The sequence below is a fragment of the Rhinolophus sinicus genome, linkage group LG06 (assembly GCF_036562045.2).
Source record: "Rhinolophus sinicus isolate RSC01 linkage group LG06, ASM3656204v1, whole genome shotgun sequence".
Taxonomy (NCBI): Eukaryota; Metazoa; Chordata; class Mammalia; order Chiroptera; family Rhinolophidae; genus Rhinolophus; species Rhinolophus sinicus.
The window spans coordinates 132302065-132327865 of NC_133756.1; the positions used below are offsets into that span (position 1 = coordinate 132302065).

At 38.7% G+C, this 25801-nt stretch overlaps 2 protein-coding genes across 3 annotated transcripts in view; both read right to left on the reverse strand.

The window, feature by feature from the left end:
* The window catches only part of TPH1 (tryptophan hydroxylase 1), a 41187-nt gene extending 39617 nt beyond the window's left edge, over positions 1 to 1570 (reverse strand). Inside the window, exon 1 of one of the 2 annotated variants that reach the window (XM_074336100.1) lies at positions 1549 to 1570. The gene's annotated coding sequence lies outside the window, so the exon portion shown is untranslated. The remainder of the gene's footprint in view (positions 1 to 1548) is intronic. The other variant, XM_074336102.1, reaches the window with a different exon arrangement.
* SAAL1 (serum amyloid A like 1) lies at positions 1 to 24539 on the reverse strand. The gene is made up of 12 exons (XM_019714970.2): positions 24358 to 24539; positions 22842 to 22955; positions 18487 to 18570; positions 15025 to 15104; positions 13320 to 13379; positions 13072 to 13187; positions 12547 to 12727; positions 10484 to 10566; positions 10207 to 10395; positions 4423 to 4619; positions 2626 to 2718; positions 1 to 1629 (listed from the first exon to the last, which is right to left on the reverse strand). Exons 1-12 carry the CDS (start codon positions 24490 to 24492, stop codon positions 1537 to 1539), a joined length of 1425 nt encoding a protein of 474 aa, XP_019570529.2. The 5' UTR covers positions 24493 to 24539; the 3' UTR covers positions 1 to 1536.
* Positions 24540 to 25801: the final 1262 nt, after the last annotated feature.

Consider the following 25801-nt stretch of genomic DNA (forward strand, 5'->3'; position numbering starts at 1 on the left):
TTAGAGTTTAATCAGTAAGCTTTAATTTTATCGTTTAATTCTTTTCAGCAGGGACACTTTCAACAATAAAAATACCTGCAAACTGGAAATTACATATATCTTACCAACAACTGTATCACTGTGTTTTATCAACAAAAGTCACTCAAGAAAAGAATACAAAGTGTGAGAAAAGACCACAGCTTTAGTCCAAAACATTCTGTAATAAACTGGGAAGAGGTTGTACCAGAAGAGAGGTTTAAAAAGCAGGTTTTGTTATTCACAACTGAGGTTTCCTTAAAAACTATTAAAAATTCCACTTCCAGTAACTGAAATAATGCTTCCGTAAGTGTACTTGGTTGATTCTCTGAATTTATTTCATTAGGAAGCACTATAAAGAATCATAAAAGTATGAAGGGGAAATCATGCACAAAACAGTTTGTAAATAATCAGAAAGTATAAAACTTCCTCAATCTTATTTTAAAAATCTGAATCCACTCAAGCAAGTAATTTTCTGAAATTGAACCTGGAATTCAAAACTGGAATTATGCTAAAAATAGAAAACTTGGCTAACATGCTTTCCTCACAATTTTAGCATTTCTATCTTTATATGTACATTGAAAAAAATTGAACTGTAACAAAGTTAAATAACTGCTCTTGAATTACTAACAATCTGACATGGAATCAACACAATTAACAGTCACAAAATGGCTATGACATGTTTGCACATTGTGACAAACACCATGATTTGCTCTCCACAAGCCATTCACATCTCCCTTCCTTCTCTCTTTTCTCTCCTGTAGACAGTGGAAAATGCAGAGGGTAGAAAGAAAAAAAGTAGTACTCAATCTCAAACAGCTGCTGTTAAGGATGGCCATGTAACACAGTTCTGGCCAGCGAGGGCTGTACTTTGTAAATAAAAAGATAAAGACTTGCTCGGAGAAAGCCCCTTTGCCTCTCCTTTTTCCTCCCTGAATGTGGAAGACGGCATGAGAAATGTTATAGTTCCCTTAACCACCAGACTATAAATATAAACACAAAGGTCTACATGGCAGACCATGTGGAAGTGAAAGGAACCAGGGACCCCGAGCCACCTTATCAGGTCTGGATTACCCACCTCTGGACTTCTTACTGCATAAGAGACATAAAACCTATCAGATTAAGCTATAACTGTAGGGTTTTCTATTAGTGCGGCTGAATATTCTTGTAGTGGATACAAATATAAAATTCTCACATAAAAATCAAATTAAGAGATACGAAAGAAACTTCACCAACCCTGCAAATATTCTAAGAAACTCAACAATTAGCTTATATTTTTGTTTTCTTTGAAGATGACGAAAACCATATAACCAATATAAAAAGAGGGGGAGGGGTGTTTGATGGCTGTGAAACTGCAAATTCCGATGTCAAACAAAAGTGAGATATGGCTGGGGCATGACCAGACAATTAAGGTCTTATATAGGCCTTATCTAATATTTCCTATATGTCAATTTCAACTGTTCAGTTAAAAAAATAAAATAAAAGTTTATTTCTTGGGCAAAGGAAATTACAATTCAGTTTTTAAGTCTGAACCTTTAAACTTGGGAAGCTTTCTTCCAGGTCACCAGCAAGGGTCTTATCAATTTCACGTAGGATTTTGAGAAAGTCTTCCACCTGTGAGTCAAACCAAAGAACCAAATAAACATAAACAGAGGAAAAGGTGGTTTAAGATATTGACTGTTGACTATAAAAATGCTCTACCTGTGGTTTCTAAATAGTCCAGTGGGAAAGAAATGTTGACAGAACCCCAGAGGACAATAAGAGTACTTCCTGGACAGTAGCTCTGAAACATCAAGGGAGTGACGAGCCTTTACCATTTTATTTTCCTCTTGAACTAGTGTTTATCCTCCCACTAATTCCCCTTCCCCTTTAGGGAGGTTTTATTACCATCTTCCTTGCTGACATAACCCTTCACTCCCACATTCCCTACTTCATTTTCCTAAAGAAGTTCCTATTTTGAAATTGCCTCTAATGATAGCAAATGTATGTAATGTGAAGAAACCTATCTATTGACTATACCTATAAAAAAATCTTATTTTTTCGGGCCGGCCCAGTGGCTCAGGCGGTTAGAGCTCCATGCTCCTAACTCCAAAGTCTGTGGGTTCCATTCCCACAGGGGAAAGTGGGCTCTCAACCACAAGGTTGCCGGCTCGATTCCTCAAGTCCCACAAGGGATGGTGGGCTGCGCCCCCTGCAACTAGCAATGGCAACTGGTCCTGGAGCTGAGCTGCGGCCTCCACAACTAAGATTGAAAGGACAAAAACTTGACTTGGAAAAAAGTCCTGGAAGTACACTGTTCCCCAATAAAGTCCTGTTCCCCTTCCCCAATAAAATCTTTTAAAAAAAAATCTTATTTTTGATTAATAGTATGCTATCTACTTCATCACAGGAAGTGCCACTATAAATTCGATGTTGATTCCTCTCTTACAATTTGAACTGTCCCTCAGGCTAGCCCCATGAATTACCCCACAGTCATCTACCTGGCCAGTGCATTACGTGAATTGTACATACAATCTTTTGTGACAATGGCCTCAAAGATCAAGAACTTATTTTACATTTTATTTCATAATGCTCTGAAACTCAGCCACCTATGCATTTATTCACACTCACCACAGGGCTATAGAAAGGAAGAAGATTTTGAAATGCACGGGAACACTGCTGCTTGCTTAACTGGCCCTCCTTTAGTGCCTTAGCCACAGTGTCCTAAAACAAAACAAAACAAAACATCTAATGTCAAGAAAGAAATTTCTAAAGCTGTATCTGGTGAATAAATATAAATCAATATATACAATTCCCTAGTGATCCTATAGGCATTTCAAATGTCCCAAACTGAGCCCAGTATCATTCCTCCTGGTGTATCATTCCTCCAAACATGTGCTCCATCGCAGCCCTTACTTTAGTGAAGGGCACCACCACCCCACCCACCCACCTGGCTACACAAATCCAAACTTGGGATACGCCAAGATTTTCCCTCCTCCTCTGCTGCTAACCCCCCCTTCCCCAGAGTGTTTTAATTCTGCTCTTCTAAATCTCTCTCATTCCATCTCTCCTCTCCGTTCACACTTCCATTGCTTAGGCTCTCCTTCCTTTTCAGGTTATTCTCGAAGATTACCAGCCACAAGAGCCTGCTGACTGACCTCCTGGCCCCCAGCTACAATTCTCTCTCATCTCTCTCTTGCTTTTGGTGTAAACTTTCTAAGTAGATCTTATCACGTGATGCTTAAAAAAAGTCTGCAGTAGCTCCTCAGTTCACTCCAGATTAAGTCCAAATTCCATTAAGTATGGCATATAAGAATTTTCATGTCACAGCTCTGCTTTATTCTCAGCCCACCTTCCTCCTATATTCCTGCCACTTAAAATTCAAGAAACATCTATGTCCCTCCCTCCCCAAAAAAACAAAAGCAACAGCAAACAATGGAAAAAATTATTTTGAAAAATTGCAATGAATATATAAGATGAAGCCTCCCTCAAGGAGTTCCATGCAAATAATCAAAATGGATAAATTTATAAAGCAGGAAACACAAACAGTATGCAAACATATGGAAAGATATTCAAACTACCTAATAATAAAAATGCAAATCAAAATAAGGCACAATTTAATCACACTTTATATTACTTACTTGATATAAGATTATAATACCCAATAATAAAGATCAACTAAAATCAACATTTTCACGTCAAAAGCATTTTGGCAATATGTAGCCATTATGCCTCAGCCATCTTCACGTTTATAATGTCAAACCTAGTAATCTAACTTCTGAAAACCTATGCTAAGGTAATAATCTCAAACATGGAAAAGGGAAGGACAATTCACCAAAAAAAACCCCAAAAAACAACAAATCACTGCAATAACAGAAATCTGTTTTAAGGAATATTCTTCTTGAAAAAAAATTCAATGACTATGAATATACTCTTCAGTTGTATTCATATACATATATATTTCTAGACTATATGGATACAAAGGGTGTGCTCAAAGGAAGAATATGCTAATAATCCTGAATATATTCAGGAAGAACAGTCCTTAAGCTTACAAAAAATTTTAAAAACTTGACTTTTTGGCCAATTGAGTACTAAACTGGCTCTCAGTGAAAAGTCTTTCAGTGAATTGATCTAGAGTGAGGAGAAGTGCTTATATAGTAATGTTAAGTGACAAGAGCAGTCTGTAAAAGTTATATATACAGGGTTCTAAATATGTGAAAAACACATACATAAATATACTAAACCACATCAGCTTCTGGTTTAAGATTATAAACTTACAGTGATAAGTTTTTTCTTTCTCTATTTTCTCAATTTTATGTAATAGTTATACTACTTTTATATTAAAAAGATAATAAGAGCAATAAACTTGGGAGCATTAAGCAATCTATACTTCCTTTTGCTGAAAAAAAATTAATACTTCTTTCTTACCTTTGTTAATGCCTGAAAAATATTAGAAAGAAATTCACAAGAAATATCCTTTAAGATTTTCAAATGGAAATCATCTTGGGTTAAGTCGGACTTTTTAGTGTCCTCTGTGTTAGACTCTGCTGAGTTCTCTCGTTTCTTCTGACAATGTTCCGTATTTTGTAAGACACGAATCAGGCTGTCAATTAGAGGAAGAGCTACTGTACAAACAATCAAGAGGCATGGAATTAGCCAGTTAAATTTGGTTATTTATCCATCACTCATTCATTCATTCAAATCATTCATACTGAGTATCTACTAGACATGGTATTTTAGGTATTAATACTATACAGTGATAAACAAAATCATCAAGGCCTCAGCCTTTAAGAGACACTTTTATACTCTTACATAAGCAAATGAATAAAACGGATCACTTCAGATTTGGTAAGTTCTCTGAAGAAAATTAAAGGGGAATATACTAAGTCAGCTAGCAGCTGGTGAGGCTCTCTGAAGAGGTGGCACTGAGTTGAGAACTAAAGGATAAGAAGAATCAATGCAAAGAGCCCAGGAAAACATTTCAGGCAGAGGGAACAATAAGTGCAAAAGCCCCAAACAGGAAATGTCCTGGAAGGTCTGAAGAACAAAAAGAAGGCCAGTGTAGCTTAAATCAAGTGAGCAAGAAGGGTACAAGATGAGTGTAGAAAATTGGGCAAGAATCCTACCATGTAGGACCTTGGAGACCACACAAAAGAATTTGAATTTTAAACTTTAATATAACTCTTAAACAAAACTTTTAAGTTAAAAAAATAGCATAATTTCTTAAAAGACAGAACAATCATTTTAATTTGCCTATAATAAAAATTTAACATAAGCCTGAAGCTCAGACTCAAAATATATGTTGTAGCATGAACTTGCTAACACGTATCTCATTCTGAATCAATCAGTGATTTTAACTCTATGATATCTGGTTTAATAATTATAAATCCAGGAAAAAAGTTTGCTGTAGCACTGAATCAAGTATACTGACTAAAAAAAAAACACCTAACTTGATTTCCATACTTAAGTCATTTACAATACATGGCAATGACTTTTTTTTTTTAAATTAGCAACCAGGAAAATCTTAACCTTTGTTTCGCAATTCAATGTCACCTCTTCAGAGCAACTCCGGGCTGGGCTGCTTTATTATATTACCCTTGGATTTATTTCCACTTTCTTACTTGTGTTACCACCAACTGTTGATTCTAACATCCCATGATTTCCCTGTAGGTCACTCCAATCTATACTGTATCAGCCTCCTCTCTCACCCCCAGCCATCACTCTGCAAAGCCCCTGCTTAGGGCAGGATGAGGGAGGGTGTTCATCAGTGGCTGCGAGTTGAAGGAGCATCTTTACACTTTCTCGTCCCATCATAAAAACCATACATAAAGTTTGGGGGTGGGGGTGGGGACGGATAAAGAACACCTAGTCCCATGACATCAAGGAAGATGTGTGCCCAGTATTCCAAATAAAAACTCTATGATTTTCAACAGAAGTAGCATATATACAAGGAGGTTGGGAAGAGCACTGGGACTCGAAGTCAGCATTTCCCCCTTTTCCTTTCAGAAATCACCACAAAGAGATTGATCAACAAAAACCAAACTCTGCCTTGGATAAAAGTAGGACACAGCTGAAGCCTCAAATACAAAGTACAGGTAATCCCCGTATAACATGGCACTTCTTTAAACGGTAGGAGAATTGGGGGAAACCCTCGTACAACACGGCCTCCTAGAACACGGTTTCACTCTAACATGGTTTGAGAATTAGAGAAATCCCCGAAGAACCCAGAGCGTAATAAGAGCTTTTAAGAGCAAAAGATACCTCATTTGAAATTAGGGAAATCCCCGAATAATATGGAACATAATAAAAGCTTTTAGTAGCGAAAGACACCTACCACATTTGAAATTTTTCATTCGAGCATGGATATCATATCAGATTTGACAGCAAAATTTTAAAATGTATTAGAATTTTAAACCCATTTTGTTTGTGGAGTATTAAGTTCAGAGAAAGAAGATATCTTGTCAAAAAGAAAACGCCCTGGGTTAATGGTGCTTAGTAGTGATGACAAAGAAAACACTATTTAATACATATTAATATGTTATACTTTTGGTGAAAAGTGTTTCAATAAAGATATTTCTCTTAATTATAAAAATAAAATAGTATTTTTTTTCTTTAATTTTTGGAACCTTACCCCCTTTTTGGTACTAGTTCTTTGTTTCATATAACACGGATTCGCAAAACATGGCATTTTTTAGGAACCTAACACCATGTTATTGAGGGGTTACCTATAGGTAGAAATAGTGGCAAACGCAGTGTAAACAAACAGGGAGTAGGAAAGAAGTGGTGAGAGGATGCCCAAGGCTGCAGATCTCAGAAAAGGCCCGAAAAGTCCATTTCTCTAAGGTGAAGCATATACTCTAAGGTACAAATCCAAAATTCCTTGTTTGCAACAGCAGGAACGGAGTGTATGAAGATGGCAGTTGGTGCTTTCCTGGGGTTCTACGAAGCAGATGAAGAGGGGGTAAATGAGTAATCCCATAAACAAGCCATGTTTACAGGAGGCAAATGACAAAGCGAAAGGTGGGACTGCACTGTATGTAGTACCTCTCACCTGGAAAAAAGAGCAAGAAGACTCATAGACCCAACTCCTGTCACCCTAGAACATAGCCTTAGCCCCTCTCCTGCATGAACTTCCTGCAAACAGCTAGTCCAGGAAAAACTCAATCCACTCAATGATGAATAAGCAAATAAAACAGCATAGCAGCAGCAGAAAGACACTAAAAGAAAGAGCAAGAAAAACAAATGGCAGGTGAAGAATACTCACCAAAAAATGTTGACATGAAGCTTATGAATATTAAGATAATATTTAGCCATGATTTTTAAAATAACATGTAACCAAGCATAAAGCAGAGATATAAGAGCTCAGACTAAGAAATAAAAGACAATAGGAGAGGAAATCTGAGCTGGTACAGCTCAAGGAAGACATTAAAAGAAATTAAAGCCACCACAGAAATGAAGGCAAAAGTGGCAGTAGCACAAAGGAGAATAGACACTTGAAAACACAGTAAGGGACATGGAAGTCAGAAAGAAAAAAGGAATTAAAATAAAGAGTTTTTTATTTTTTTATTTTTTAATGGAGAAAATAATCGTTATGGAAGACAGGAAAGGAGATCCCACACAAACCAAGTTATAACCCTCAAAGAAACTAAAATGATGGAATAGAACAGACATCTAAAAATATAATTCAGGAACACCCCACCATCCTGAAGACCTAAATTTGTAGTTTGAAAGTACCAGAAAAACTGGCAAGGAAAAGTCAACACTGAGATACGCTTGTATATATTTTAAGTTATTAGCTTTTAAGAATTAAGAGAAATTGACGGAGCAGTTATAATTATGTTTGGGAGCAGTTATAATTATAAAGGTAACCACTAGACCAAAAATACAAACCGTCCTACATATCAGAAGTACACACAAAAACAAAGCAAATAAATCATACACTGAACTATTTAAATGTAAGTATACAAAATGGAAAATATGGCAGCATTCAGATCAAACAAAACTGCTGTATCAATAAATTTAAATGAGTTTAACCCATCTATTTAAAAAAATCAACACACCTAAAACAAAGTACTTAGCAAGGTTGAAATTAAAAAGACAACAAAGGGACCAGAGGCAAATCAAACAAAAGAAAAGAGGGGTGTGACCTTTATATCTGAATCAAGCCAAAAAAAGCCTTAAAAAGACAAAGATGGCCAATTTATAACGAATATCTATATACCAAATAACATGACATGAATACTCATTAAGCAAACCACAAATGATAAAAAGAGACGTTACTAGTAAGAGACATTAATTTTCTTCTCATTCCACATTAAATCAAGTCAAAAGAAGTAACAAAGGTTACAGAAGACCTCAACTCAAGACTCAAACTGCCTGCTCAATACCTCCACTTGGACATCTAGCAGACATCTCAAATTTACTGTGTTTAAATTTAGTCTTTCCTGTGAGTAAATGGCAACTCTTCTGGACAAAAATACCAGCCATATCTTGACTTTTCTCACCCTCCCATCCTGTCAGCAAATCCTGTTGGCACCATCTAAAAATGATCAGAATCTGACTATTTTTTCCCACCATCTCCAGTTACCACCTTAATCCAAGTTATACCATCTCTTGCCTCAAGTTCACAATAGACCCCTAACTAGCCTCCCTTTTGAACCCTTGCCCCCCTGCATTTCTTATCAATATGGAAGCCAGAGGAAGCCTATTAAAGTCAGCTCATGGGGTGCCCGGATGGCTCAGTTGGTTAGAGCATGAGCTCTGAACAACAGGGTTGTTTGATGCAGTTCGATTCCCATATGGGCCGGTGAGCTGTGCCCTCCACAACTAGACTGAAGACAATGAGCTTCGGGGGGGCGGCCGGATAGCTGAGTTGGTTAGAGCGTGAGCTCTCAACCACAAGGTTGCTGGTTCAATTCCCACATGGGATGGTGGGCTGCGCCCCCTGCAACTAAAGATTGAAAACGGCAACTGGACTTGGAGCTGAGCTACACCTCGCCCTCCACAACTAGATTGAAGGACAACGACTTGGAGCTGATGGGCCCTGGAGAAACACATTGTTCCCCAATATTCCCCAGTAGAAAAACTAAAGGAAAAAAAAAGGTCAGCTCGTGTCTATCCATCCTCTGCTTAAAACCCCACACAGTTCCCTATCTCACTCAGAGTAAAAGGCAAAATCAGCCCGTCCACACTCGAGCGCATTACCTCTTTGGCCCCATGTACTATTTCTCTCTCCCATGTTAATTCCACCCCAGCCATTCAAGCCCCACTGCTCCTTCTCAAACACAGAAGGCATACTTCTAGTTCAGGGCTTGTACGCTTGCTGTTACCTCTGTCTGAAATGCTTTTCTCTCCAAGTATTCACATGAGTCACTCCATTGTTCCCTCAAGTCTGTACTCAACATCACCTTCTCAACGAGATAACGTATCCATAGATGCAGAAAAGACGCTTGAAAATATTCAACATTTATTTTTTACTAAAAACTCAGTAAAATAGGAATAGATTAACAGCTCCTTAAGTGGTAAAACAAAAATAACTTAAGCCCAAAACAGTATCATGATTAATAGTGAAACTCTAGAAACATTCCCAATAAAGTCAGGATCAAGGTAAGTATGTTTTCTACCATCATTAGCACTTAACACCAGAGGTACAAAGCAACCCACTGCGGATACTAATACAAGAATAGAGCAATGGAACTGAATAAAATATATATGGATATTTAAAACATAGTAATCGTGAAATTTCAAATCAATGTGGGTAAACTGGTTTATCCACTAAATAATGTTGAGACAACTGGGTAGCATCTGGGAAAAAGTTGAAACCATACCTCCCATGTAACACGAGAATAAATTCTAGATGGATCATGGATTTAGTTGTAGTCATAAAAATCATTCTGTAAAAGACCATTGTTTCCATAGAAAAATATTCATTTTATATTTCTAAACGAAATTTAAAAAGCCTACTAAGCAGGACTTAAAACTGCATACGCATGTGAGTGTCTACCAATTATCTGTAGATGGCAGCAACACAAGCACTCTGTTTCCTTCCATAAAGTTTACAATATTTTTGTTTTGTACTGAGGATGTAATATTTTTGTCATCGGGGAATAAAGGTACTAGAATAAAAAATGGGAGAAAAAAACCAAATGCACAATGCAAACCTGGGCTTTAAATGTGATAGAATTTAATTTAGTGAACTAAAATGATACTTGCCTTTTTCTATCTTTAGATACTCCTGCTCAGCCTGTGAAGCATAGATGGCAGACAACACTGAAAAAACAGAGGCTAGCACTGTTTTCTGTTCTTGAAGGATGATGGGTGGATCATCAGACTGGCAGAATTCATGGCAAACCAGGTCAAAAAGTAAATTCCAAGTGTCTTTTCCAGTATCAGGACATTGTACTTAATTAAGATGATAAAGAAAGGAGTAATTTAAAAACAGAAAACAATTAAATGAATAACTATAGTGCTTCCCCATATAATATCTTACCAATTGCTTGAATTCCATCATCCACTGTGGTAAGCAGCTGTAAGATATGCATGTAGACATCGAGCCCTTCCAGATTTTCAGAACTAAATACAAAAAGCAAAAGCACTGAGTTAACAACTTTACTGTCTATGGGACTGCAATCATTTATTTATTCAACAAATATTCATCACTCTGTTCTTGCCACTACCCTAGATGTTGAGGGTGAAACAGGGAACGGGACAAAGTCTGTGCTCACCAGAGCTGACATTCTAATGGGGAGATCAAATAAATTTCTGTAATATAATCAATGCACATAGGACAAGAAGTAAAAATTCTTTTTCGCCTTGTCCCCCGAAAGCAGCATTGCAGAAACCTGCTAGGCGGTACTTCATCATTCTGGTTTACTTGAATAATTAGGACAAAAAATGACTGAGACTTTTATAGAGCGCATGTATGGTCCATCCCCAGCACCAACCACTGACAACAAGGAAGCTCTTAAAACTTCACAGGATGATCCTAGTTCCCTAAAACCATGTAAGCATAATTTTTGTGATCAACAGGTTAGATTCCTAGAAACTCACAAACTTAGTTCCTCAACCAAACAATTAAGTGAAAGGCAGTGAACAATTAAAAGATTGTTCAGCAAATATTTATTTCAGTACCTACCATTTTCAGTCACTATGGTAGAGGCTGGGAAAATAGATGTATAAGACATTGCCCCCACCTTCATGAAGTTTAGCATCTGAAGGAAAGCAGGTAATTAACGGGGTAATGAAGTGGTATGAATGTAACCCCAGAGGAAGTCCAAGGTGCCAGAGGACCACACAGCAAACAGACTTACTTTAGTTTAGAGAGTCAGGAAAGGTAGAAATGATGAAGAGAAATGATGTTTACGTAGAAACCTGAAGGGGCAAACAAATGTCTGATGTAGAGGAGACAGTGTGTGCAAAGGCTTGGATTAAGAGAGCTTGGTTCAGTTGAAGAAATGAAGGAAATTTCCTATGGTTGAAACAGGATAAGGAGTAAGGATGGAGATAATAGAATAATGGAATAAGGATGGAGAAGTGCATGTCCTTATAAGGCATGTTTTTTTAAAAAAAAATCTGAGTCTCATCTCAAGGAAGGCAACTGAAGCGTTTGAAGATGAAAATGAAATATTCAATGAGTGCTTTGGAAAGACAGCTCTATAGTCTAGGCTTGGAAGAAGCAAGCTGTGAGGCAGAGCACTTAGGTAAGAGAATGTTGCAGTTGTCCAGGTGAGAGACAGTGGCCTGGTGGTGGCATGGAAGGGATCCCAGAAAGTCAAGAAGGCTTGAAGACTGACTGGCCATGGGAAATGAGTGGGATGGGAAAGAGTCAGTAACGGCTTCCACATTTCTTCCCCATTATCCAAATGGGACGATGACCATTTACTGAGATGGAGAACACTGAAGCATGTTTAGGGCATAGACAATGAGTTTAATCCTCACTTGGATAAAAGCTATAACATTAATAGGCTTTATTGTGGGTTACACAGTACTAAGAATGCACAACTAACCGTTAAGCAGATCAATTCATAAATTAATTTTCTAGCCACTAGCAATAAACAGTTTCAATAATCTGTAAGACCTAGTCATCACTCTCGGGAAGACATCAGAGTCTGAAAGTCAGTCACGTACCCAAGACTGGCATACACACACAAGGAGCAAGAAAACAAGTGATCTCTGACATTAATTGAAGAAGTTGTTAAATGTCAAATGGAAAATAAAGCACAAGAAGATCTTTGTGTAATTGAAATTACACAAAATTGTACCAGATTTTAAGACAGTAACTATGCTTTATAACAGCCTATAGCTAAGTAATATTAGAATTACTTAGTTAGAACTACTATAGCTAAGCAAGATTAGAATAGGTACTTTGTAACCATTATGATTCTTGCACAGACCAAATATATACTGTCACCCCAAGTATTAGTAGTGAATCAAACCTACAAAGATGGGTTGCATGCTATTCACCCTGTCCAAAAGAAACTAAGATGCCTTCTGTCTAAGGATACCTGTAGCAACTGGACTTTCCCAGAACACTCTACAGAAGAGCTCACCTACCGTACTTGTTTGGCAGCTTCAAGTACACAGGGCACAATTCTAAACACTCGCTGCTCTTCAGACTCTTCCTGGGGTTGGTCCAGAGGCTGAGCAGCCCCATTTCTAATCCACTCCAACATTAGCTTCTCATCCAAATCAAAGAGCTTGTCCACAACCTCCCCCACCTTCACCAGCAAGTCAACTGCAGCGAATAAAAAAGATGTTGAAATGAAAAGCAAAAATTTTAAAGCAGTAATGTGGATCAAAATTCCTAAATCCATTCCAAGAAAGCCAAATCTTGCCAAAGCATTAGTTATTCCAGAAGCAGTATGTTTACCTCCTTTGTTTAACTGTGCTTGTCTTCCTTCATTTTTAAATGGGGGAGCTATTGGTATCCTGGGAGTTCAAGAAGAAATTTTATACCTTAAATTGAAATATTTTCTCACCTTACACTTAGCCTTTAAGTGACCTCCAAAAATATTTACCTGGTTTCCTAACAATCAAATATTATCAAAAATTTGTTTTCTAGATTACATGGTGACTTACCATTTGTTGAACTTGACATGATGAAGCAAATGCTATCATAAATAGCTGGATGTTCCCGGATTCTTTCAACCCAGACACTGGCCACTTGTGTCTGGGAAAGGCAAGTAAGCAATAACCTACATGATAAATGTGAGCTTAATATCTGTCATTCAAAGTCAGTAAAGGAAATTCAGGAATGAAGAATTAACTATTTTTCCAGACTCCCTTATGGGTGAGTATACAGAATCCATAAAAAGAGGAAAGCATACCTGCTTGTTTCCAGCAGAGTAGGAGGGTCTGAATCATACAAACAGTGCAGTAATACCTGGCTACAAAAACAAAACAGTCAAACCGATATGCCTCACTTCTCTCATTTCAAGTATCAAAGTAGAGTTTTCACTTAATTTTTAAAATATTTTAATTGTGAGATATAGCACATATATAAAAGCCTGTAAGATGCAAATCTACACTTAGTAACTATAAACACTAATCTTTCCAAGAAACAGAACAGTGTTCCATCTCTGTAGCCCGTGTTTCCCGTCCAAATCACAATTCTCTTTCCCACCTAGAAATGACTACTATCCAGACTTTTCCAGCAATCATTTCTTTGCTTTACTCTAGTTTCATTATTTAATATAGATTTGGTATTGAACTTTATATGAAAGAATTACATTGTATGTATTCCTTTGAGTTTTAGTTCTTTTGCTCCATACCATGTCTTTAAGATCTACCCATGTTGTCCCTGTAGCTACTGTTCTTTGATTCACTGCTGCAGAACATTCCATTGTGTGGCTACAACACAATTTATTTTTCCAGCCTATTATTGACGGAAACTTGAGTTGATTCCAATTTTGAGCTACTTCAAGCAATGCGCTCTGCTCCTATAATACTTTCTGTATGAGCATCCTGCCGTATGCGTATGCATACATGGTTTCTCTTACCACGTACCTACACGTGGCATCGCTGGGTCACAGCATATGCGTATCTTCCAACCCGTCTAGATGATGCCCAACTGTTCCAAAGTGGTATATCCCATTAGCAATGTAAATTGTTCCATAGTTTTCAGATAAGCATTTAACTGAATTTATAAAACTTGTTAACATTACTCATTCTCAGGTTTTGATAGAGACCACTAGAGACCAAACATAATCCTGAGTCATTTACTCCATGAATTACTGTAAATTACTGAGGAATAAAAACCTTTAAATAGGATGTTCACGTCCTTCCACAGTAGCAGAGGCAATCACCTCTATTTTAAAGAGCCAGATGCTGGAATCCCGTGGTAAACCCTACAGCCCTAGCTGACAATCACCACCCAGAACACTTTTCTTAAACTATTGTGGGCACAAATTACTTCAAGATTCTGATTAACAGCCATGAACCCTTTGGCTAGAATATGAATTCTCACAAAATTTAGCATATAATTCCAGGGTGTTCTCAAACCTCTTAAAGTAACCACGAGGATTTCCACCATTAAAAATCCCTCTGCCCAAAACTTTCCATCAAGAAGGATGAAAGTCTTTGAATCACAGAGGCAACCTTGTATCTTCTAATCTGCTGGCAAGTCATCCCCCCTGCCCTCCATCTAAGTCAGAGTTCTCAGGGTGACTCTGGTCAACAGTCTAGTTTTTCCAGACTGAGCCCTTGGATTGCCTGAGCCTGAACTGTTTTGGACTCTGATCAGGTGCCCCCATAGTTCTCATCCTGTCTGGCTTACCACCTGCTGACAATTCAGGTCCTTTTACGACTGATAAAGAAAACAGGCCTAAATCCTGAATCATGTCCGTAAATAGTGTGCAAGCCCCCAGCTACCATCAACATACAATGAAGCTCCCGGAGAGTGCTCATCAGGAGAAAGGAAGTGCTACGTTTCACAATATTTCCCTATCTCTACTATGTACTAGGATTTCCTTAGGAATATAAAATATGAAACTGTATTTTTAAAGATGTAATTAATTATGTAGTAAAACTTACCCAAGATTTTTATTACTGCTGATGGACACACATATCTCCTGGAAACAGGACATATTACCTAAAATTCCCACACAGATTTCCTGCCAAATCAAATTTCACAGGTCACAATGGCTCTGAGGTAAAAGACACATACAAGAATAAACACTTGAAAAAAACTTGATTGAGCCTTAGAACAGAACAGGAAACAGCACATATTATAGAAGTATATTGCCTACACCCTAGTCTTGACAAGTTCACGTATTTGGGAAGGGATGAAAGACATGAGAAAAAGAAAGATCAAAGGCAGGCAGGAGTTATGGAAGAAGAAATCTTATGGGTGAACTGAGTCTTAAATGACTGGTTCATTTAAGATTTAGACATGCAAACAAGAAAGACATTCAAACAAGGGGAAAGTATCAGAAAGACATAAAGGAAATCATGTACATGGCTAGTACAGTGGACAATATAGAAAGCACCCTGGTTGTTGCCCACAGTGAGAGAATACATAAGAGCAATCCAGCAGGTAAGAAGGATCAGGACTAAGGGCCCTCAATGACATGCTGAAGATTTTAATTTAGGTTATGTGGAGCCATGAAGGAGGGGGACAATATACTGCAACAATATTTTAGGAAAATTACTCTGGCAACAAAATGAGTATTGCATGATAGTGAAAAAACTTTAAATGAAGTTAATAACCTCAGTAATAACAGCTAATGTTTATTCAGCACTACTCTAAGCACTCTCCCTGTATCGTTTCATATAATAATTTATGAGGTAGGTACTATTATTATCCCTGTTTCTCAGAGGAGGACACTAAAGCACAGAGAAGTTAAAGCAACTTGCCCAAGATCTCCCACTAGGAACTAGCAGGACTCCAGAGCCTGAGCATGTGACCACTTTACCATATTGTGAGAAGATGGGGGTGGTACTGACAGGCATGGAAAGGAATGAAGCTGAGAAAGACTCAAGGTGAAAGCAAAACAATCTGATGGAGGCAAAGGGAGAAAGCAGTTGAATACGACTCTAGGTTTCAAATCGCTTCATTTCTCTAGTCAGAGATATTGGTCCTCCTGACAGGAAAATTGGGAGAGAAAGTATAGGAAAGGACACAATGCATTCAGTTAGGATAGTGTTTCCAAAGTTGCTGGAACATAAAAGTTACTCATGGCGTGAGTTAAAAACCCAGATTTCCAAGTCCCATCTCAGAATCAGAATCAGCAGGGCAGGACCTGGGAAGCTACTGATTACCAAGTACACCATGTGATTTTTATGATCAGGTAAGTATGATAATCACTTGTAAGTTAAGGTATGTAGAATTTTGGATTGGAAAATGAAGCATGCAAGTAGAGAATGCCTGAAAAAAGGTGGAGATGAGACACCAGAAAAACAGAAGGGAGGTCATAGCACAGGCACAGATTTGCAACTTAAAAATGTGAAGAGTGGATGAGCTCACTAAGGAAATGAGTATAAAGAGGACGAGGGATCTGGTCTACACCGTAGAAGGAGCCCACACTCAGCATGTAGGAAGAAAGCAGAAAGCCAATAAAAGTGACAGAGATGTGACTGAAGAGGTGAGAGACCAGGAGAGAGAGGTGGCACCAAAGCTACAAAAGTGGAGAGTGTCAATAAAACGTGGGTGATCAACTGTTGGGAAAAGATTAAAAGAGAGTAGGGGCAGGAAGGAAACATACGTTTCCCTTACAACCTAAAGAGGGAATTGAACTTCCAATCAAAGACCAAGTTTCTCAGTCTGGCTGCTCAATGGACTGAGGGGAACTTGAAAAGCTGTCTGGAGCCTCACACTGGAGATTGTATTTTAACCAATCTGGGTACGGCCTGACTCGGGATTTTTAAAGCTTGCTACAGCAAAGCTTCTCAAAATGTGGGCCCTGGGCCAAAGGACTAGCGTCACCCCGGAAGGTGTTCGAAATCCTCGATCCTACCCCAAACCTGCTGGATCAGAAATTCTGGGGGTGAGCCCAGTACCCAGTGATTCTGGGACTGCTGAAGTTTGAGTCCTAGGTGATTCTAACGTGGGGCCCAGGCTGAGAATCATTGCTACAGACAGGCTGTGGCTCACAGACATATATAATATGACTAATTCCCGAAAGGTGACATTCCTGACATAAGCTTATTTTCTTTAAGTACTAATTCTGAATCAATGTATTTAAGTTAAAAAAAAAATTCAGGAGAAAATCATATAACTGTTAAATCTTTATATTAATATAATGATCCAAGAAAAAGTGGTTCATCAGGCCCCAATTCAGGTGAAGCATGGTACTAAGTAAATTTTAATTCAACATCAATTTGTAAAAATATGCTGTGGAGTTCTCTACTTCATAATTTCAAACAAAGAGAGACAGTACAATACACTGGTTTTACTGAACAACAGGCTAGGCTCAAATCTTTTCCTTCCTAGTTGTGTGATCTTTCCTTCCTTCCTAGTTGTATTACCTTGGACGAATCTCTTAACCTGAGACTTAAGTAGTTCTTTTATTTGTAAAAGAGTAGTAGCTAATAGAGTAGTAAAACCAAATACTCAGTTATAAGTTATTCGTAATTATAATTACTTCCTAGATATTTCTTAATCACCCACAACATGCATAGCACACAGCAACCCAAATGGCACTACAGCACAATACACTGCACAGGACATAAAGACTAAATGAGGAGTACAGATCATTGTTTGGAGAGCTTACAATCAGCAATGGCCACTGAGAGCTTCCCTATTGGGGAAGGCTTGGCAGAAATGCACCACCTTGGAAAACAGACGTGAAACAGACGGGATGGAAGGCATACAAAGGGAGACACAGCGATGACGACGATCACAGTAACACACAGTGCGTCTACTCCTGAAACAAGGAGTAGACAGGCCTTGCTAAATTAGGACCATCTGGAGGGTACATCTTACGCAGGAAAGATGAATTAGATTCAGATTACAGAAAATCTTGAGCAATCGACTGAGTTTAGAATGAAGGTTTTTTAAGCAATGGAGGATTTTATGAATTAAAAAAGAGCAATAAACAGAAATGGGAGGTCCGGGCACTGCTCCCGGTCCTGCCACATATTAGCGGCATAACTTTGGTTATGCTTACCGGTTTCCATAGCTGTTAAATGAAAGTACTGATCTCCCTGGTCCAGTCCAAATCTAAAATTCTAGGATTCTAATACTTTTAAATAGCACATTACGTAGTACCTGGTAATATTCAATAAACATTTGTAGACAGTAAGAAAATGAAACTGAAAAAAATGAAAGACTATCCAGCATTAACTGCCATTATCATTCCAAAGAAGAGGCAATAAAAATGTCATACTTAGAGTAACGGGGATCAAATATATGGTGATGGAAGGAGAACTGACTCTGGGTGGTGAACACACAATGGGATTTATAGATGATGTAATACAGAATTGTACACCTGAAATCTATGTAATTTTACTAACAATTGTCACCCCAATAATTTAAAAAAAAAATGTCATACTTACCCTTAATCGAGGACATTTGGATTTGGCTAATACTCCCATAAATATGTCAGGAGCATTAAATTCTTGGAGAAATAAAGCCACATCCTGAAAATAAAAATGATTATTAACTTGGATGTCGAATGTTCCTTTTTAAACCCCATAGCTTAGGTAACCATAAGAAAATTAATTCCATATATACTTCCTTTCAGGCAAAAGGGAAAAAGTTAGGAATTTTGTCAACAAACAAAAGTAACATTAGAAAATCTTTTTGGTATCTGGTCCCAAGGCAATGGAACATTTCATAAACAAATCTAAACTAACTGTGATATTCTAAAGGGTTGTCCCTCTTCTTTCTGCCTTGGATGTATTTATCTTAATGATCTCTCTACCCACCAGGAATTCTCATTAACTCATTCAAACACATTTGCTGATTGCCAGGTATCATCCTAGAAGCTGGGGATAAGGAAAAAGTAAAATTCCTATTTCTTGTCTTCTAAGAGCTTAAAACATGGTAGGGGAAACAGGTGAAAACTCCTATGGGATCATGCTCAAAATCAGAACTTGTGCTTTTAAAATCCTCAATAGAAAAAATGTCTGGTCACTGTGTAACTGCTACAGCTTCACACCTCCTTCCTAGGGAGTTTGCCCAGTCCGCAACACCTGAAAGGACACACTACATAGGTGAAGGAACCGGAAGTGAACATGTAACCCAATCTTGTTAGAAATGTGGGCCCCAAAACTTAATCAGTTAGCTGTGGAGATTTACATTGTAAAATACTTAAAAATTAAGTTTCTGACTGTCTATTGCCTCAGATTTTTACCAAACTTGAGATGTGTATTTATGATAGCTTAACTTAAAACACAGGCTAGATGTCTTATGTGAAAATGTACTTCAAAGGGCCCTGAAGGCCCCTCAGAGCAGCTGAAACCTGGGTAACCTCTATGATTGCTGACTGGGAAAGACATCTGTACTTATTAAGACACGATGGTCAGACAAAACAGCGTTTTCAATGATACACTCCAAACTGAAAGTCACGACAGCAGATGCTCTCCACTCTAAATGATCAAGTTATTTGTCATGTCGGGAACTCTCTGTAGCATGCAGGAACTTATTTATTTAACGACAGTTAATAATTCCTGGAGTAGCACAGGATGGCATAACAATATCAACACCGACAATAATAATGCCAATTAACATTTATTGAACAAGTAGTAAATGTCAGGCAAGTAGTTTGCATACTATCTCATTTAATTCTCAAAACAACCCTATGAAGTAGTGATCATTAGCCCACCACACTAATAAACTGAGGTTTCAAAAGGTTAGGCAACCTGCCCAAGATTAATCAGTAGGAGAACAGAGCCAGGATTTGAAGCCAGATGAGTATGACTCAAGGCCATGCCCTTAACCAGCACACCATGTATTCATTCATTCTTCACCAAATATTTACTGAAGAACCCAAGTAAAAAGCACATCAGAGAACACGTTAGTAAGGTCTCAGTGCCATGGAGTTTTCATTCTAGAAGGATGAACAAACAATAAACACATAAACAATTAAACTACATAATTTCTAAATACTACAAAGAATATCAACAAGATGGTGCATGCTAGAAGCTAAGAAATGGGGGGGCTACTTTAGATACATCAGAGAAGGTATCTCTGATTTAAGAAAAGGAACTTAAATTTATCAGAGGATACAGAGGCTCAAAACAATCGCTGAACAACAAGTGTGTGTTATGCAACACTGAACATGTTCTGCCTGGAGCATCTGGGGAAGGATCACAGAGGAGGTGACATTTAAGCGGGGCCATAAAAAGTGAGAAAGATTTTGCCAGCCGGAGGCCATTCCAGGCAGAGCACGGCACAGGCACATGAAAATATGCAGGAAGTTCTGAAAGTCTCTGCTCAAACTCTGAGTGGTAGAGGATAAGACTGAAACATCGTCTCACTGGAGAAACTTTATGCCAGTGATGAGTGGACAGCTCAGTTCTCTACAGATGCTTCAAGAGTTGCCATAAGAGGGCGAGGAGGCCAAGAACATGACTCTCCCCTCCACCAGCAATCTCATTCAAACAGCAGCTGTGTGTCACCTTTTATTTGAAGGTTTCACACTAAGGTTTCACTTGAAAAGTGGGTTCTCTTTAAAAAATTATTTTAAAACATAGCTTCTCAACAATTATAGACCAAGTAGAAAGAAGAATTGAAGAATAGTCTCAACAATTTGATCTAATTGACATTTATAGAACACACCACCCAGTAACTGGAGAATACACATTCTTTTTAAGTGCACATGGAATGTTTACCGAGATAGACCATATTCTGGGCCATAAAACACATCTCAAAACAGTTAAAAGGCTTCAGTATTCATTACTGCCGTAACTGAAAGATATGTGATAAATTCCCAAATATTTAAAAACTAAGTAATGTACTGCTAAATAACTCATTAACCAAAGAAACATTAAGGAAAATCAGAAAGTATTCTGAACTAAATGAAATGAAACACAACACATCAGAAATTGTGGAGTACTGCTAAGGCAATCAATAGCGACAGGAAAATGTATAGTGTAAAATGCTGTATCTAAAAAAAAAAAGGTCTGAAATCAACGACCTCAGCTTCCTCCTTAAATTAGAAAAAGAGCAAATTAAGCCAGAGTAAGCAGAAGAAAATAATAAAGATCAAAATGAAAACCAATGAAACAAAACACAGCAAAGCAATAGAGAAAAATCAACAAAACCAAAAGATGATTCTTTGTGAAGATCAATAAAATTGTTAAAAATTCTAGCCAGACTGATCAGGGAAAAGACAGAAGACACAAATTACTAATATCAGGAATAAGAGAGGTACCATCACTACAGATTCTACATATATTAAAGAACAATAACACAATACTATGAACAACTTTATTACAATGAATTTGACAACTTAGATGAAACAGATAAATTCCCTGAAGAACACAAACTACCAAAGTAAGCTGAACAGCCCCATATCTATTTATTAAAGGAAATTAATTTATAGCCTTTCCCACAATACACTAAAAACCATTAAATAGTGAATTTTATGGTAGTGAGTTCTAGCTCAATAAACTGTTATTTTTTAAAAAAAGAAATAAATACACGAAACTGAAAACAAACAAAAAATCTTCCCACAAAGAAAACTCCAAGCTCAGGCTTCACTGGTGAATTCAACCATATATTTAAGGTAATATCAGTTCTACATAAACGCTTCCTGAAAAGGGAAGAGGAAAACTTTCCAATCTGTGAGGCAGCATTACCCTGGTACCCAAATCAGACGACGACAAGAAAATGAGTCTCTCTCATGGACTTAGATTAAATTTCTAAACAAGATTTTGGGAACTTGAAAATCAATCAACACAGTTCACCATATTCGCAAATTAAAAAGGAAACTACATGATCATCTCCACATACTCAACAAAAGCGTGGCAAAATCCCCAACCTACTCTAGATAGACTCTAGGCAAACCAGGAACAGACGGGAACTTTCTCAGTCTGCAACCACGTCATACTTAATGATGGAAGACTCACTGCTCTCTGCCCCTATAATCAAAAACAAGACAAGAAAGTCCCCTCTCATCACTTCTAGTCAACATCATACTTGCCAGAGCAAATGTACAAGAAAAAGAAATAAAAGGAATTTAGACTGGAAAAGAAGTAAACTTTTTAGTTCATAAATAAGAATCATTTATTTAGAAAAATCTAATGGCATCTACAAAAAAAGGTACTACCTTCAGTGAATTTTAGCACAGCTGCTGGACATGACATACAGAATCAACTGCATTTCTACATACCAGAAATGAACAATCAGATACTGAAATTTTTTTAAAATACCATTTATAATAGCATCCAACAATATGAACTACTCAGAAATGAATCTGACAAAAGATGTGAAAGACATATACACTAAAAACTATAAAACTTTGCTGAAAGAAATTAGAGAAAACCTAGGTAAATAGATAAAACTTGTTCATGGCTCAAAAGACTCATTATCATTCACGTACCAATTCTTCCCCCAAATGATCTATAAATTCAATTCTATCTCAGTCAAAATCCTATCCTGCTCTCAAATACAAGACCAACATTCCCTTTAGGTAAATAAGTATCAGAACTTCCCTGAGCCATAAGCATTCTAGCATTCACGAGAACTATGTATTTAGCCTAAATCTAATCACGGTTGAGATCATCTACCCTCAAAGGCAAGTGTGTAGCATTTAGAGCTCCTGCACCCTCATTCTCTATATCACATATAGGAATGATTACAGACACCTATCTTTCCCGAGACCTAAGATTTGACCCTTTAAAAAAAATTCCATTCATCGCCTCCTTACCCAGCAGCCTTTTCAGTTTCATTTCCAACCCCATACCTCATCCATTGACATATCCCATACTCTGCAAATTTCGTTCTCCATGTCTTCATCAAGCTCCACCTGTTGCTCCTCATCATCTGTGCTGGATTTGGCATTTTCAGGGCTAACAAGCTTCAGATACACAAAGGAAGAAACGTGTTGAATAAAAGCTGTCCACAGTACTCTTCAAGCAATATTATCCCACAATCATTTAGAAGTCACAAAGATACTATTCTCAAAGTGTCTGCTCTTGCAAAAACTTTTTAAAAATTAGTATCTTAGGTAGATCTACTGATTCAACATTCATGGAGTCAATAGTGTTGCTCGGCATCGGGATAGAAATACAAAAATGAGTAAGATTTAATCCTTTGCTTTCAAGTAGTTTAGGATCTACTGGGGGAAAGGACATGCAAACATAATCACAACAGAAAACGCTAAGTGATTCAACTGATTTGTGGACAGAGTTGTGAGAGCTCAAATGATGGACCAATGACCTACGCCTGGAAGAAGTTGGGGAAAACTTCTCTTAGGTGATATGTAAGCTAAACCTCTGAGGAAGGGGAGGAGTTTGTCACATGAAGAAAGGGAGAAGAGCATATAGAGGAAAGTACAGGAGTTCAGAGGGAAGAAACAGCCCAGCATGTTTGGGGAATGGTGAGCAATTTACTGTCATGGGCAAATGAGGCTGGAAAGATTGCAAAGAGCCCTGGATTCCAAGCTAAGAATTACGCATGTTTCTCCTGAAGGCAAAGGGAGCTAGGAGGAGTTCCTATAGACAGCTTTTTATTATTATTATTATTATCATCATCATTTTTAGGAAGATTATTCTGGCAGCTGTGCAGAAGATGGACTGGAGAGGACAGAGATCGGAAGTAGGGAAATCAGTTAGGGAAACGTTGGGACAGAAAGCCCACATTTATTGAGAGCCTCCTATAAGCCAAACGCGTGGTAAGCATTCTATGGCCATTATCTTATTCAACACAATATCCCTATATACATATAGATATTATCATCCCACCATACAAAAATTGAGAAAGAAATCGAGGCTCTGAGAGATTAGGTGCCTTGCCCAAAGTCACGCTGCTAGTAGGTGATGAAGCCGCGCTTTTGATATCAGCGGCGTGTAACTCCAAAATCATCATTTATTCTACAACAAAAACCCACGAAATAGATCAACTAGGACCGAGCCTTCGGGAACGACAGTGGGAATGGGGAGCAAAAACCTGAGCAACGTATTTATTTATTTACATGGTCATATACTTGTTGGAAAAGTGCAAAAGTAAAATATTGTAACCGCAAGCACCGAGCATCCCTGCCGTTACACCACCCTTTGTATTACGGGGCACCGGGAGTGGCTCTCGGCAGAACGGGGGTCCGCCGAGGCCAGTACGCAAGGGGAGAGGTCCCCCCACGCGCGACTGAGGAGGAGGAGTCGTGCAGACGGCGGCTCGGGGGCAGCAGGGGGCTGCCGGCGGCGGGGCCGGAGGGTCTGGGGGAAAGGCAAGGAGCCCACGCGAAGCGCGAGTTTCCACACCTGGATGAGCCCGCTGAGGACGCCGAAGAGCCAATGCTTGCTGTAGACCGTGCTCCCTATGCAGTCTCCTCCGGCCACCTCCTCCTCGTCGCCGTCCTCACTCCGACTCGGCGGCGGAGAGGGGTTGCGATCCATCACTCACAGCCACCAACGTGCAGGAGCCGCGCCGGAAGCCGCCGAAAAAGGCGAGAGGACAGAGGGCCTGGTGCGCCCGGTGCGGCTCCCGCCACAGCGCCCCCTGCTGCCCGGAGCCCTGCCGGTCTTAGTGCCGGCCCAATTTTCCCCTCCGGCTTGGAAGCCCAGGTGACTTGATCTTCCCACTCGACTCTGCCCAGGATCCAGGAACGGTCATACTCATAATTGTGACTTGTCACCCTCCCTGGACCGGATATTCCATCCACCCACATGCTCTGTGCCGGGCTACAGGACATGTTCATTTTGCCGTATGACCTCTGCTGCTGCACCTGTACGTCGCCACAGTAGGCAGTAGGCGCACAGGTAGAGGCCATTCCTATTCCAGGATGGTGATTAATAACTGAATTACACTTGGAAGCGACTGAGAACCACATAAATATGTCCCACTACATGAAAACCAATTGTATTCCCAGCTCAACTGCTCCTTAGATCCCTAAAATGCCTGTGACTACCCCAGTGCCACTCAACAAGGGAAATGTGATGGTAGGATGTTGGAATGAACAGAGTCAGAGAAATTAACTTCTTGAATATTGTTTACTTTTGTATATTTTACAAAGATATTTGACCATGTGCACACTTTTTTAAAGAGGCCCTCCCAGAGCCTTGGAATGGTCACATGTAAGTGAGGAGCCCTTGGAGCTTAATTTCGGCATCTTCACAGCAAATCTGACTCTGCCTACATGTATGTCTGATACGACATTGATAAAGTCATGTGGGATGCAGGATGATTCTTTCTTTTCAGCACTCTCCCGTAAATTGTAAGATGTATGTATCTCTGACACACCCACTATATGCCCCCCATCATTGTGCCCACCAAAAATGTCCCCAGTTCAAAAGCTGGGGTGAGGATGGGGCTGGGTGCAATGCTGTCCTTGGAGAGAACTACGGTCTAGATCTCTCTGTGTCTACGGGACTGACAAGTTTGGGGAGGAACTACGTTCACGCCATTCTCTAGGGACATGGCTACTTACCTCTTTCTGCAGTTCCCTTGATGCAATGATGTATTCTCCAAATTGCTGCTTGCGTTTTCCTTAACCCTTTATTACATCTGCCCCCATTTAAATTTACCTGCATGGACTTGTGTGGATCAACTGCGGTGGTACGTGGATACCTTCATTGAAGGAATGACTAGATGAACTAATACATGTGAAAGTGTTTCATAAGCTCTAAACTTCAATGCAAAAGTGAGTTACAGCAAATGATTAAGAATGGTGGCTTTAGCGTGAAATGAGCAATGTTGCTTGTATAT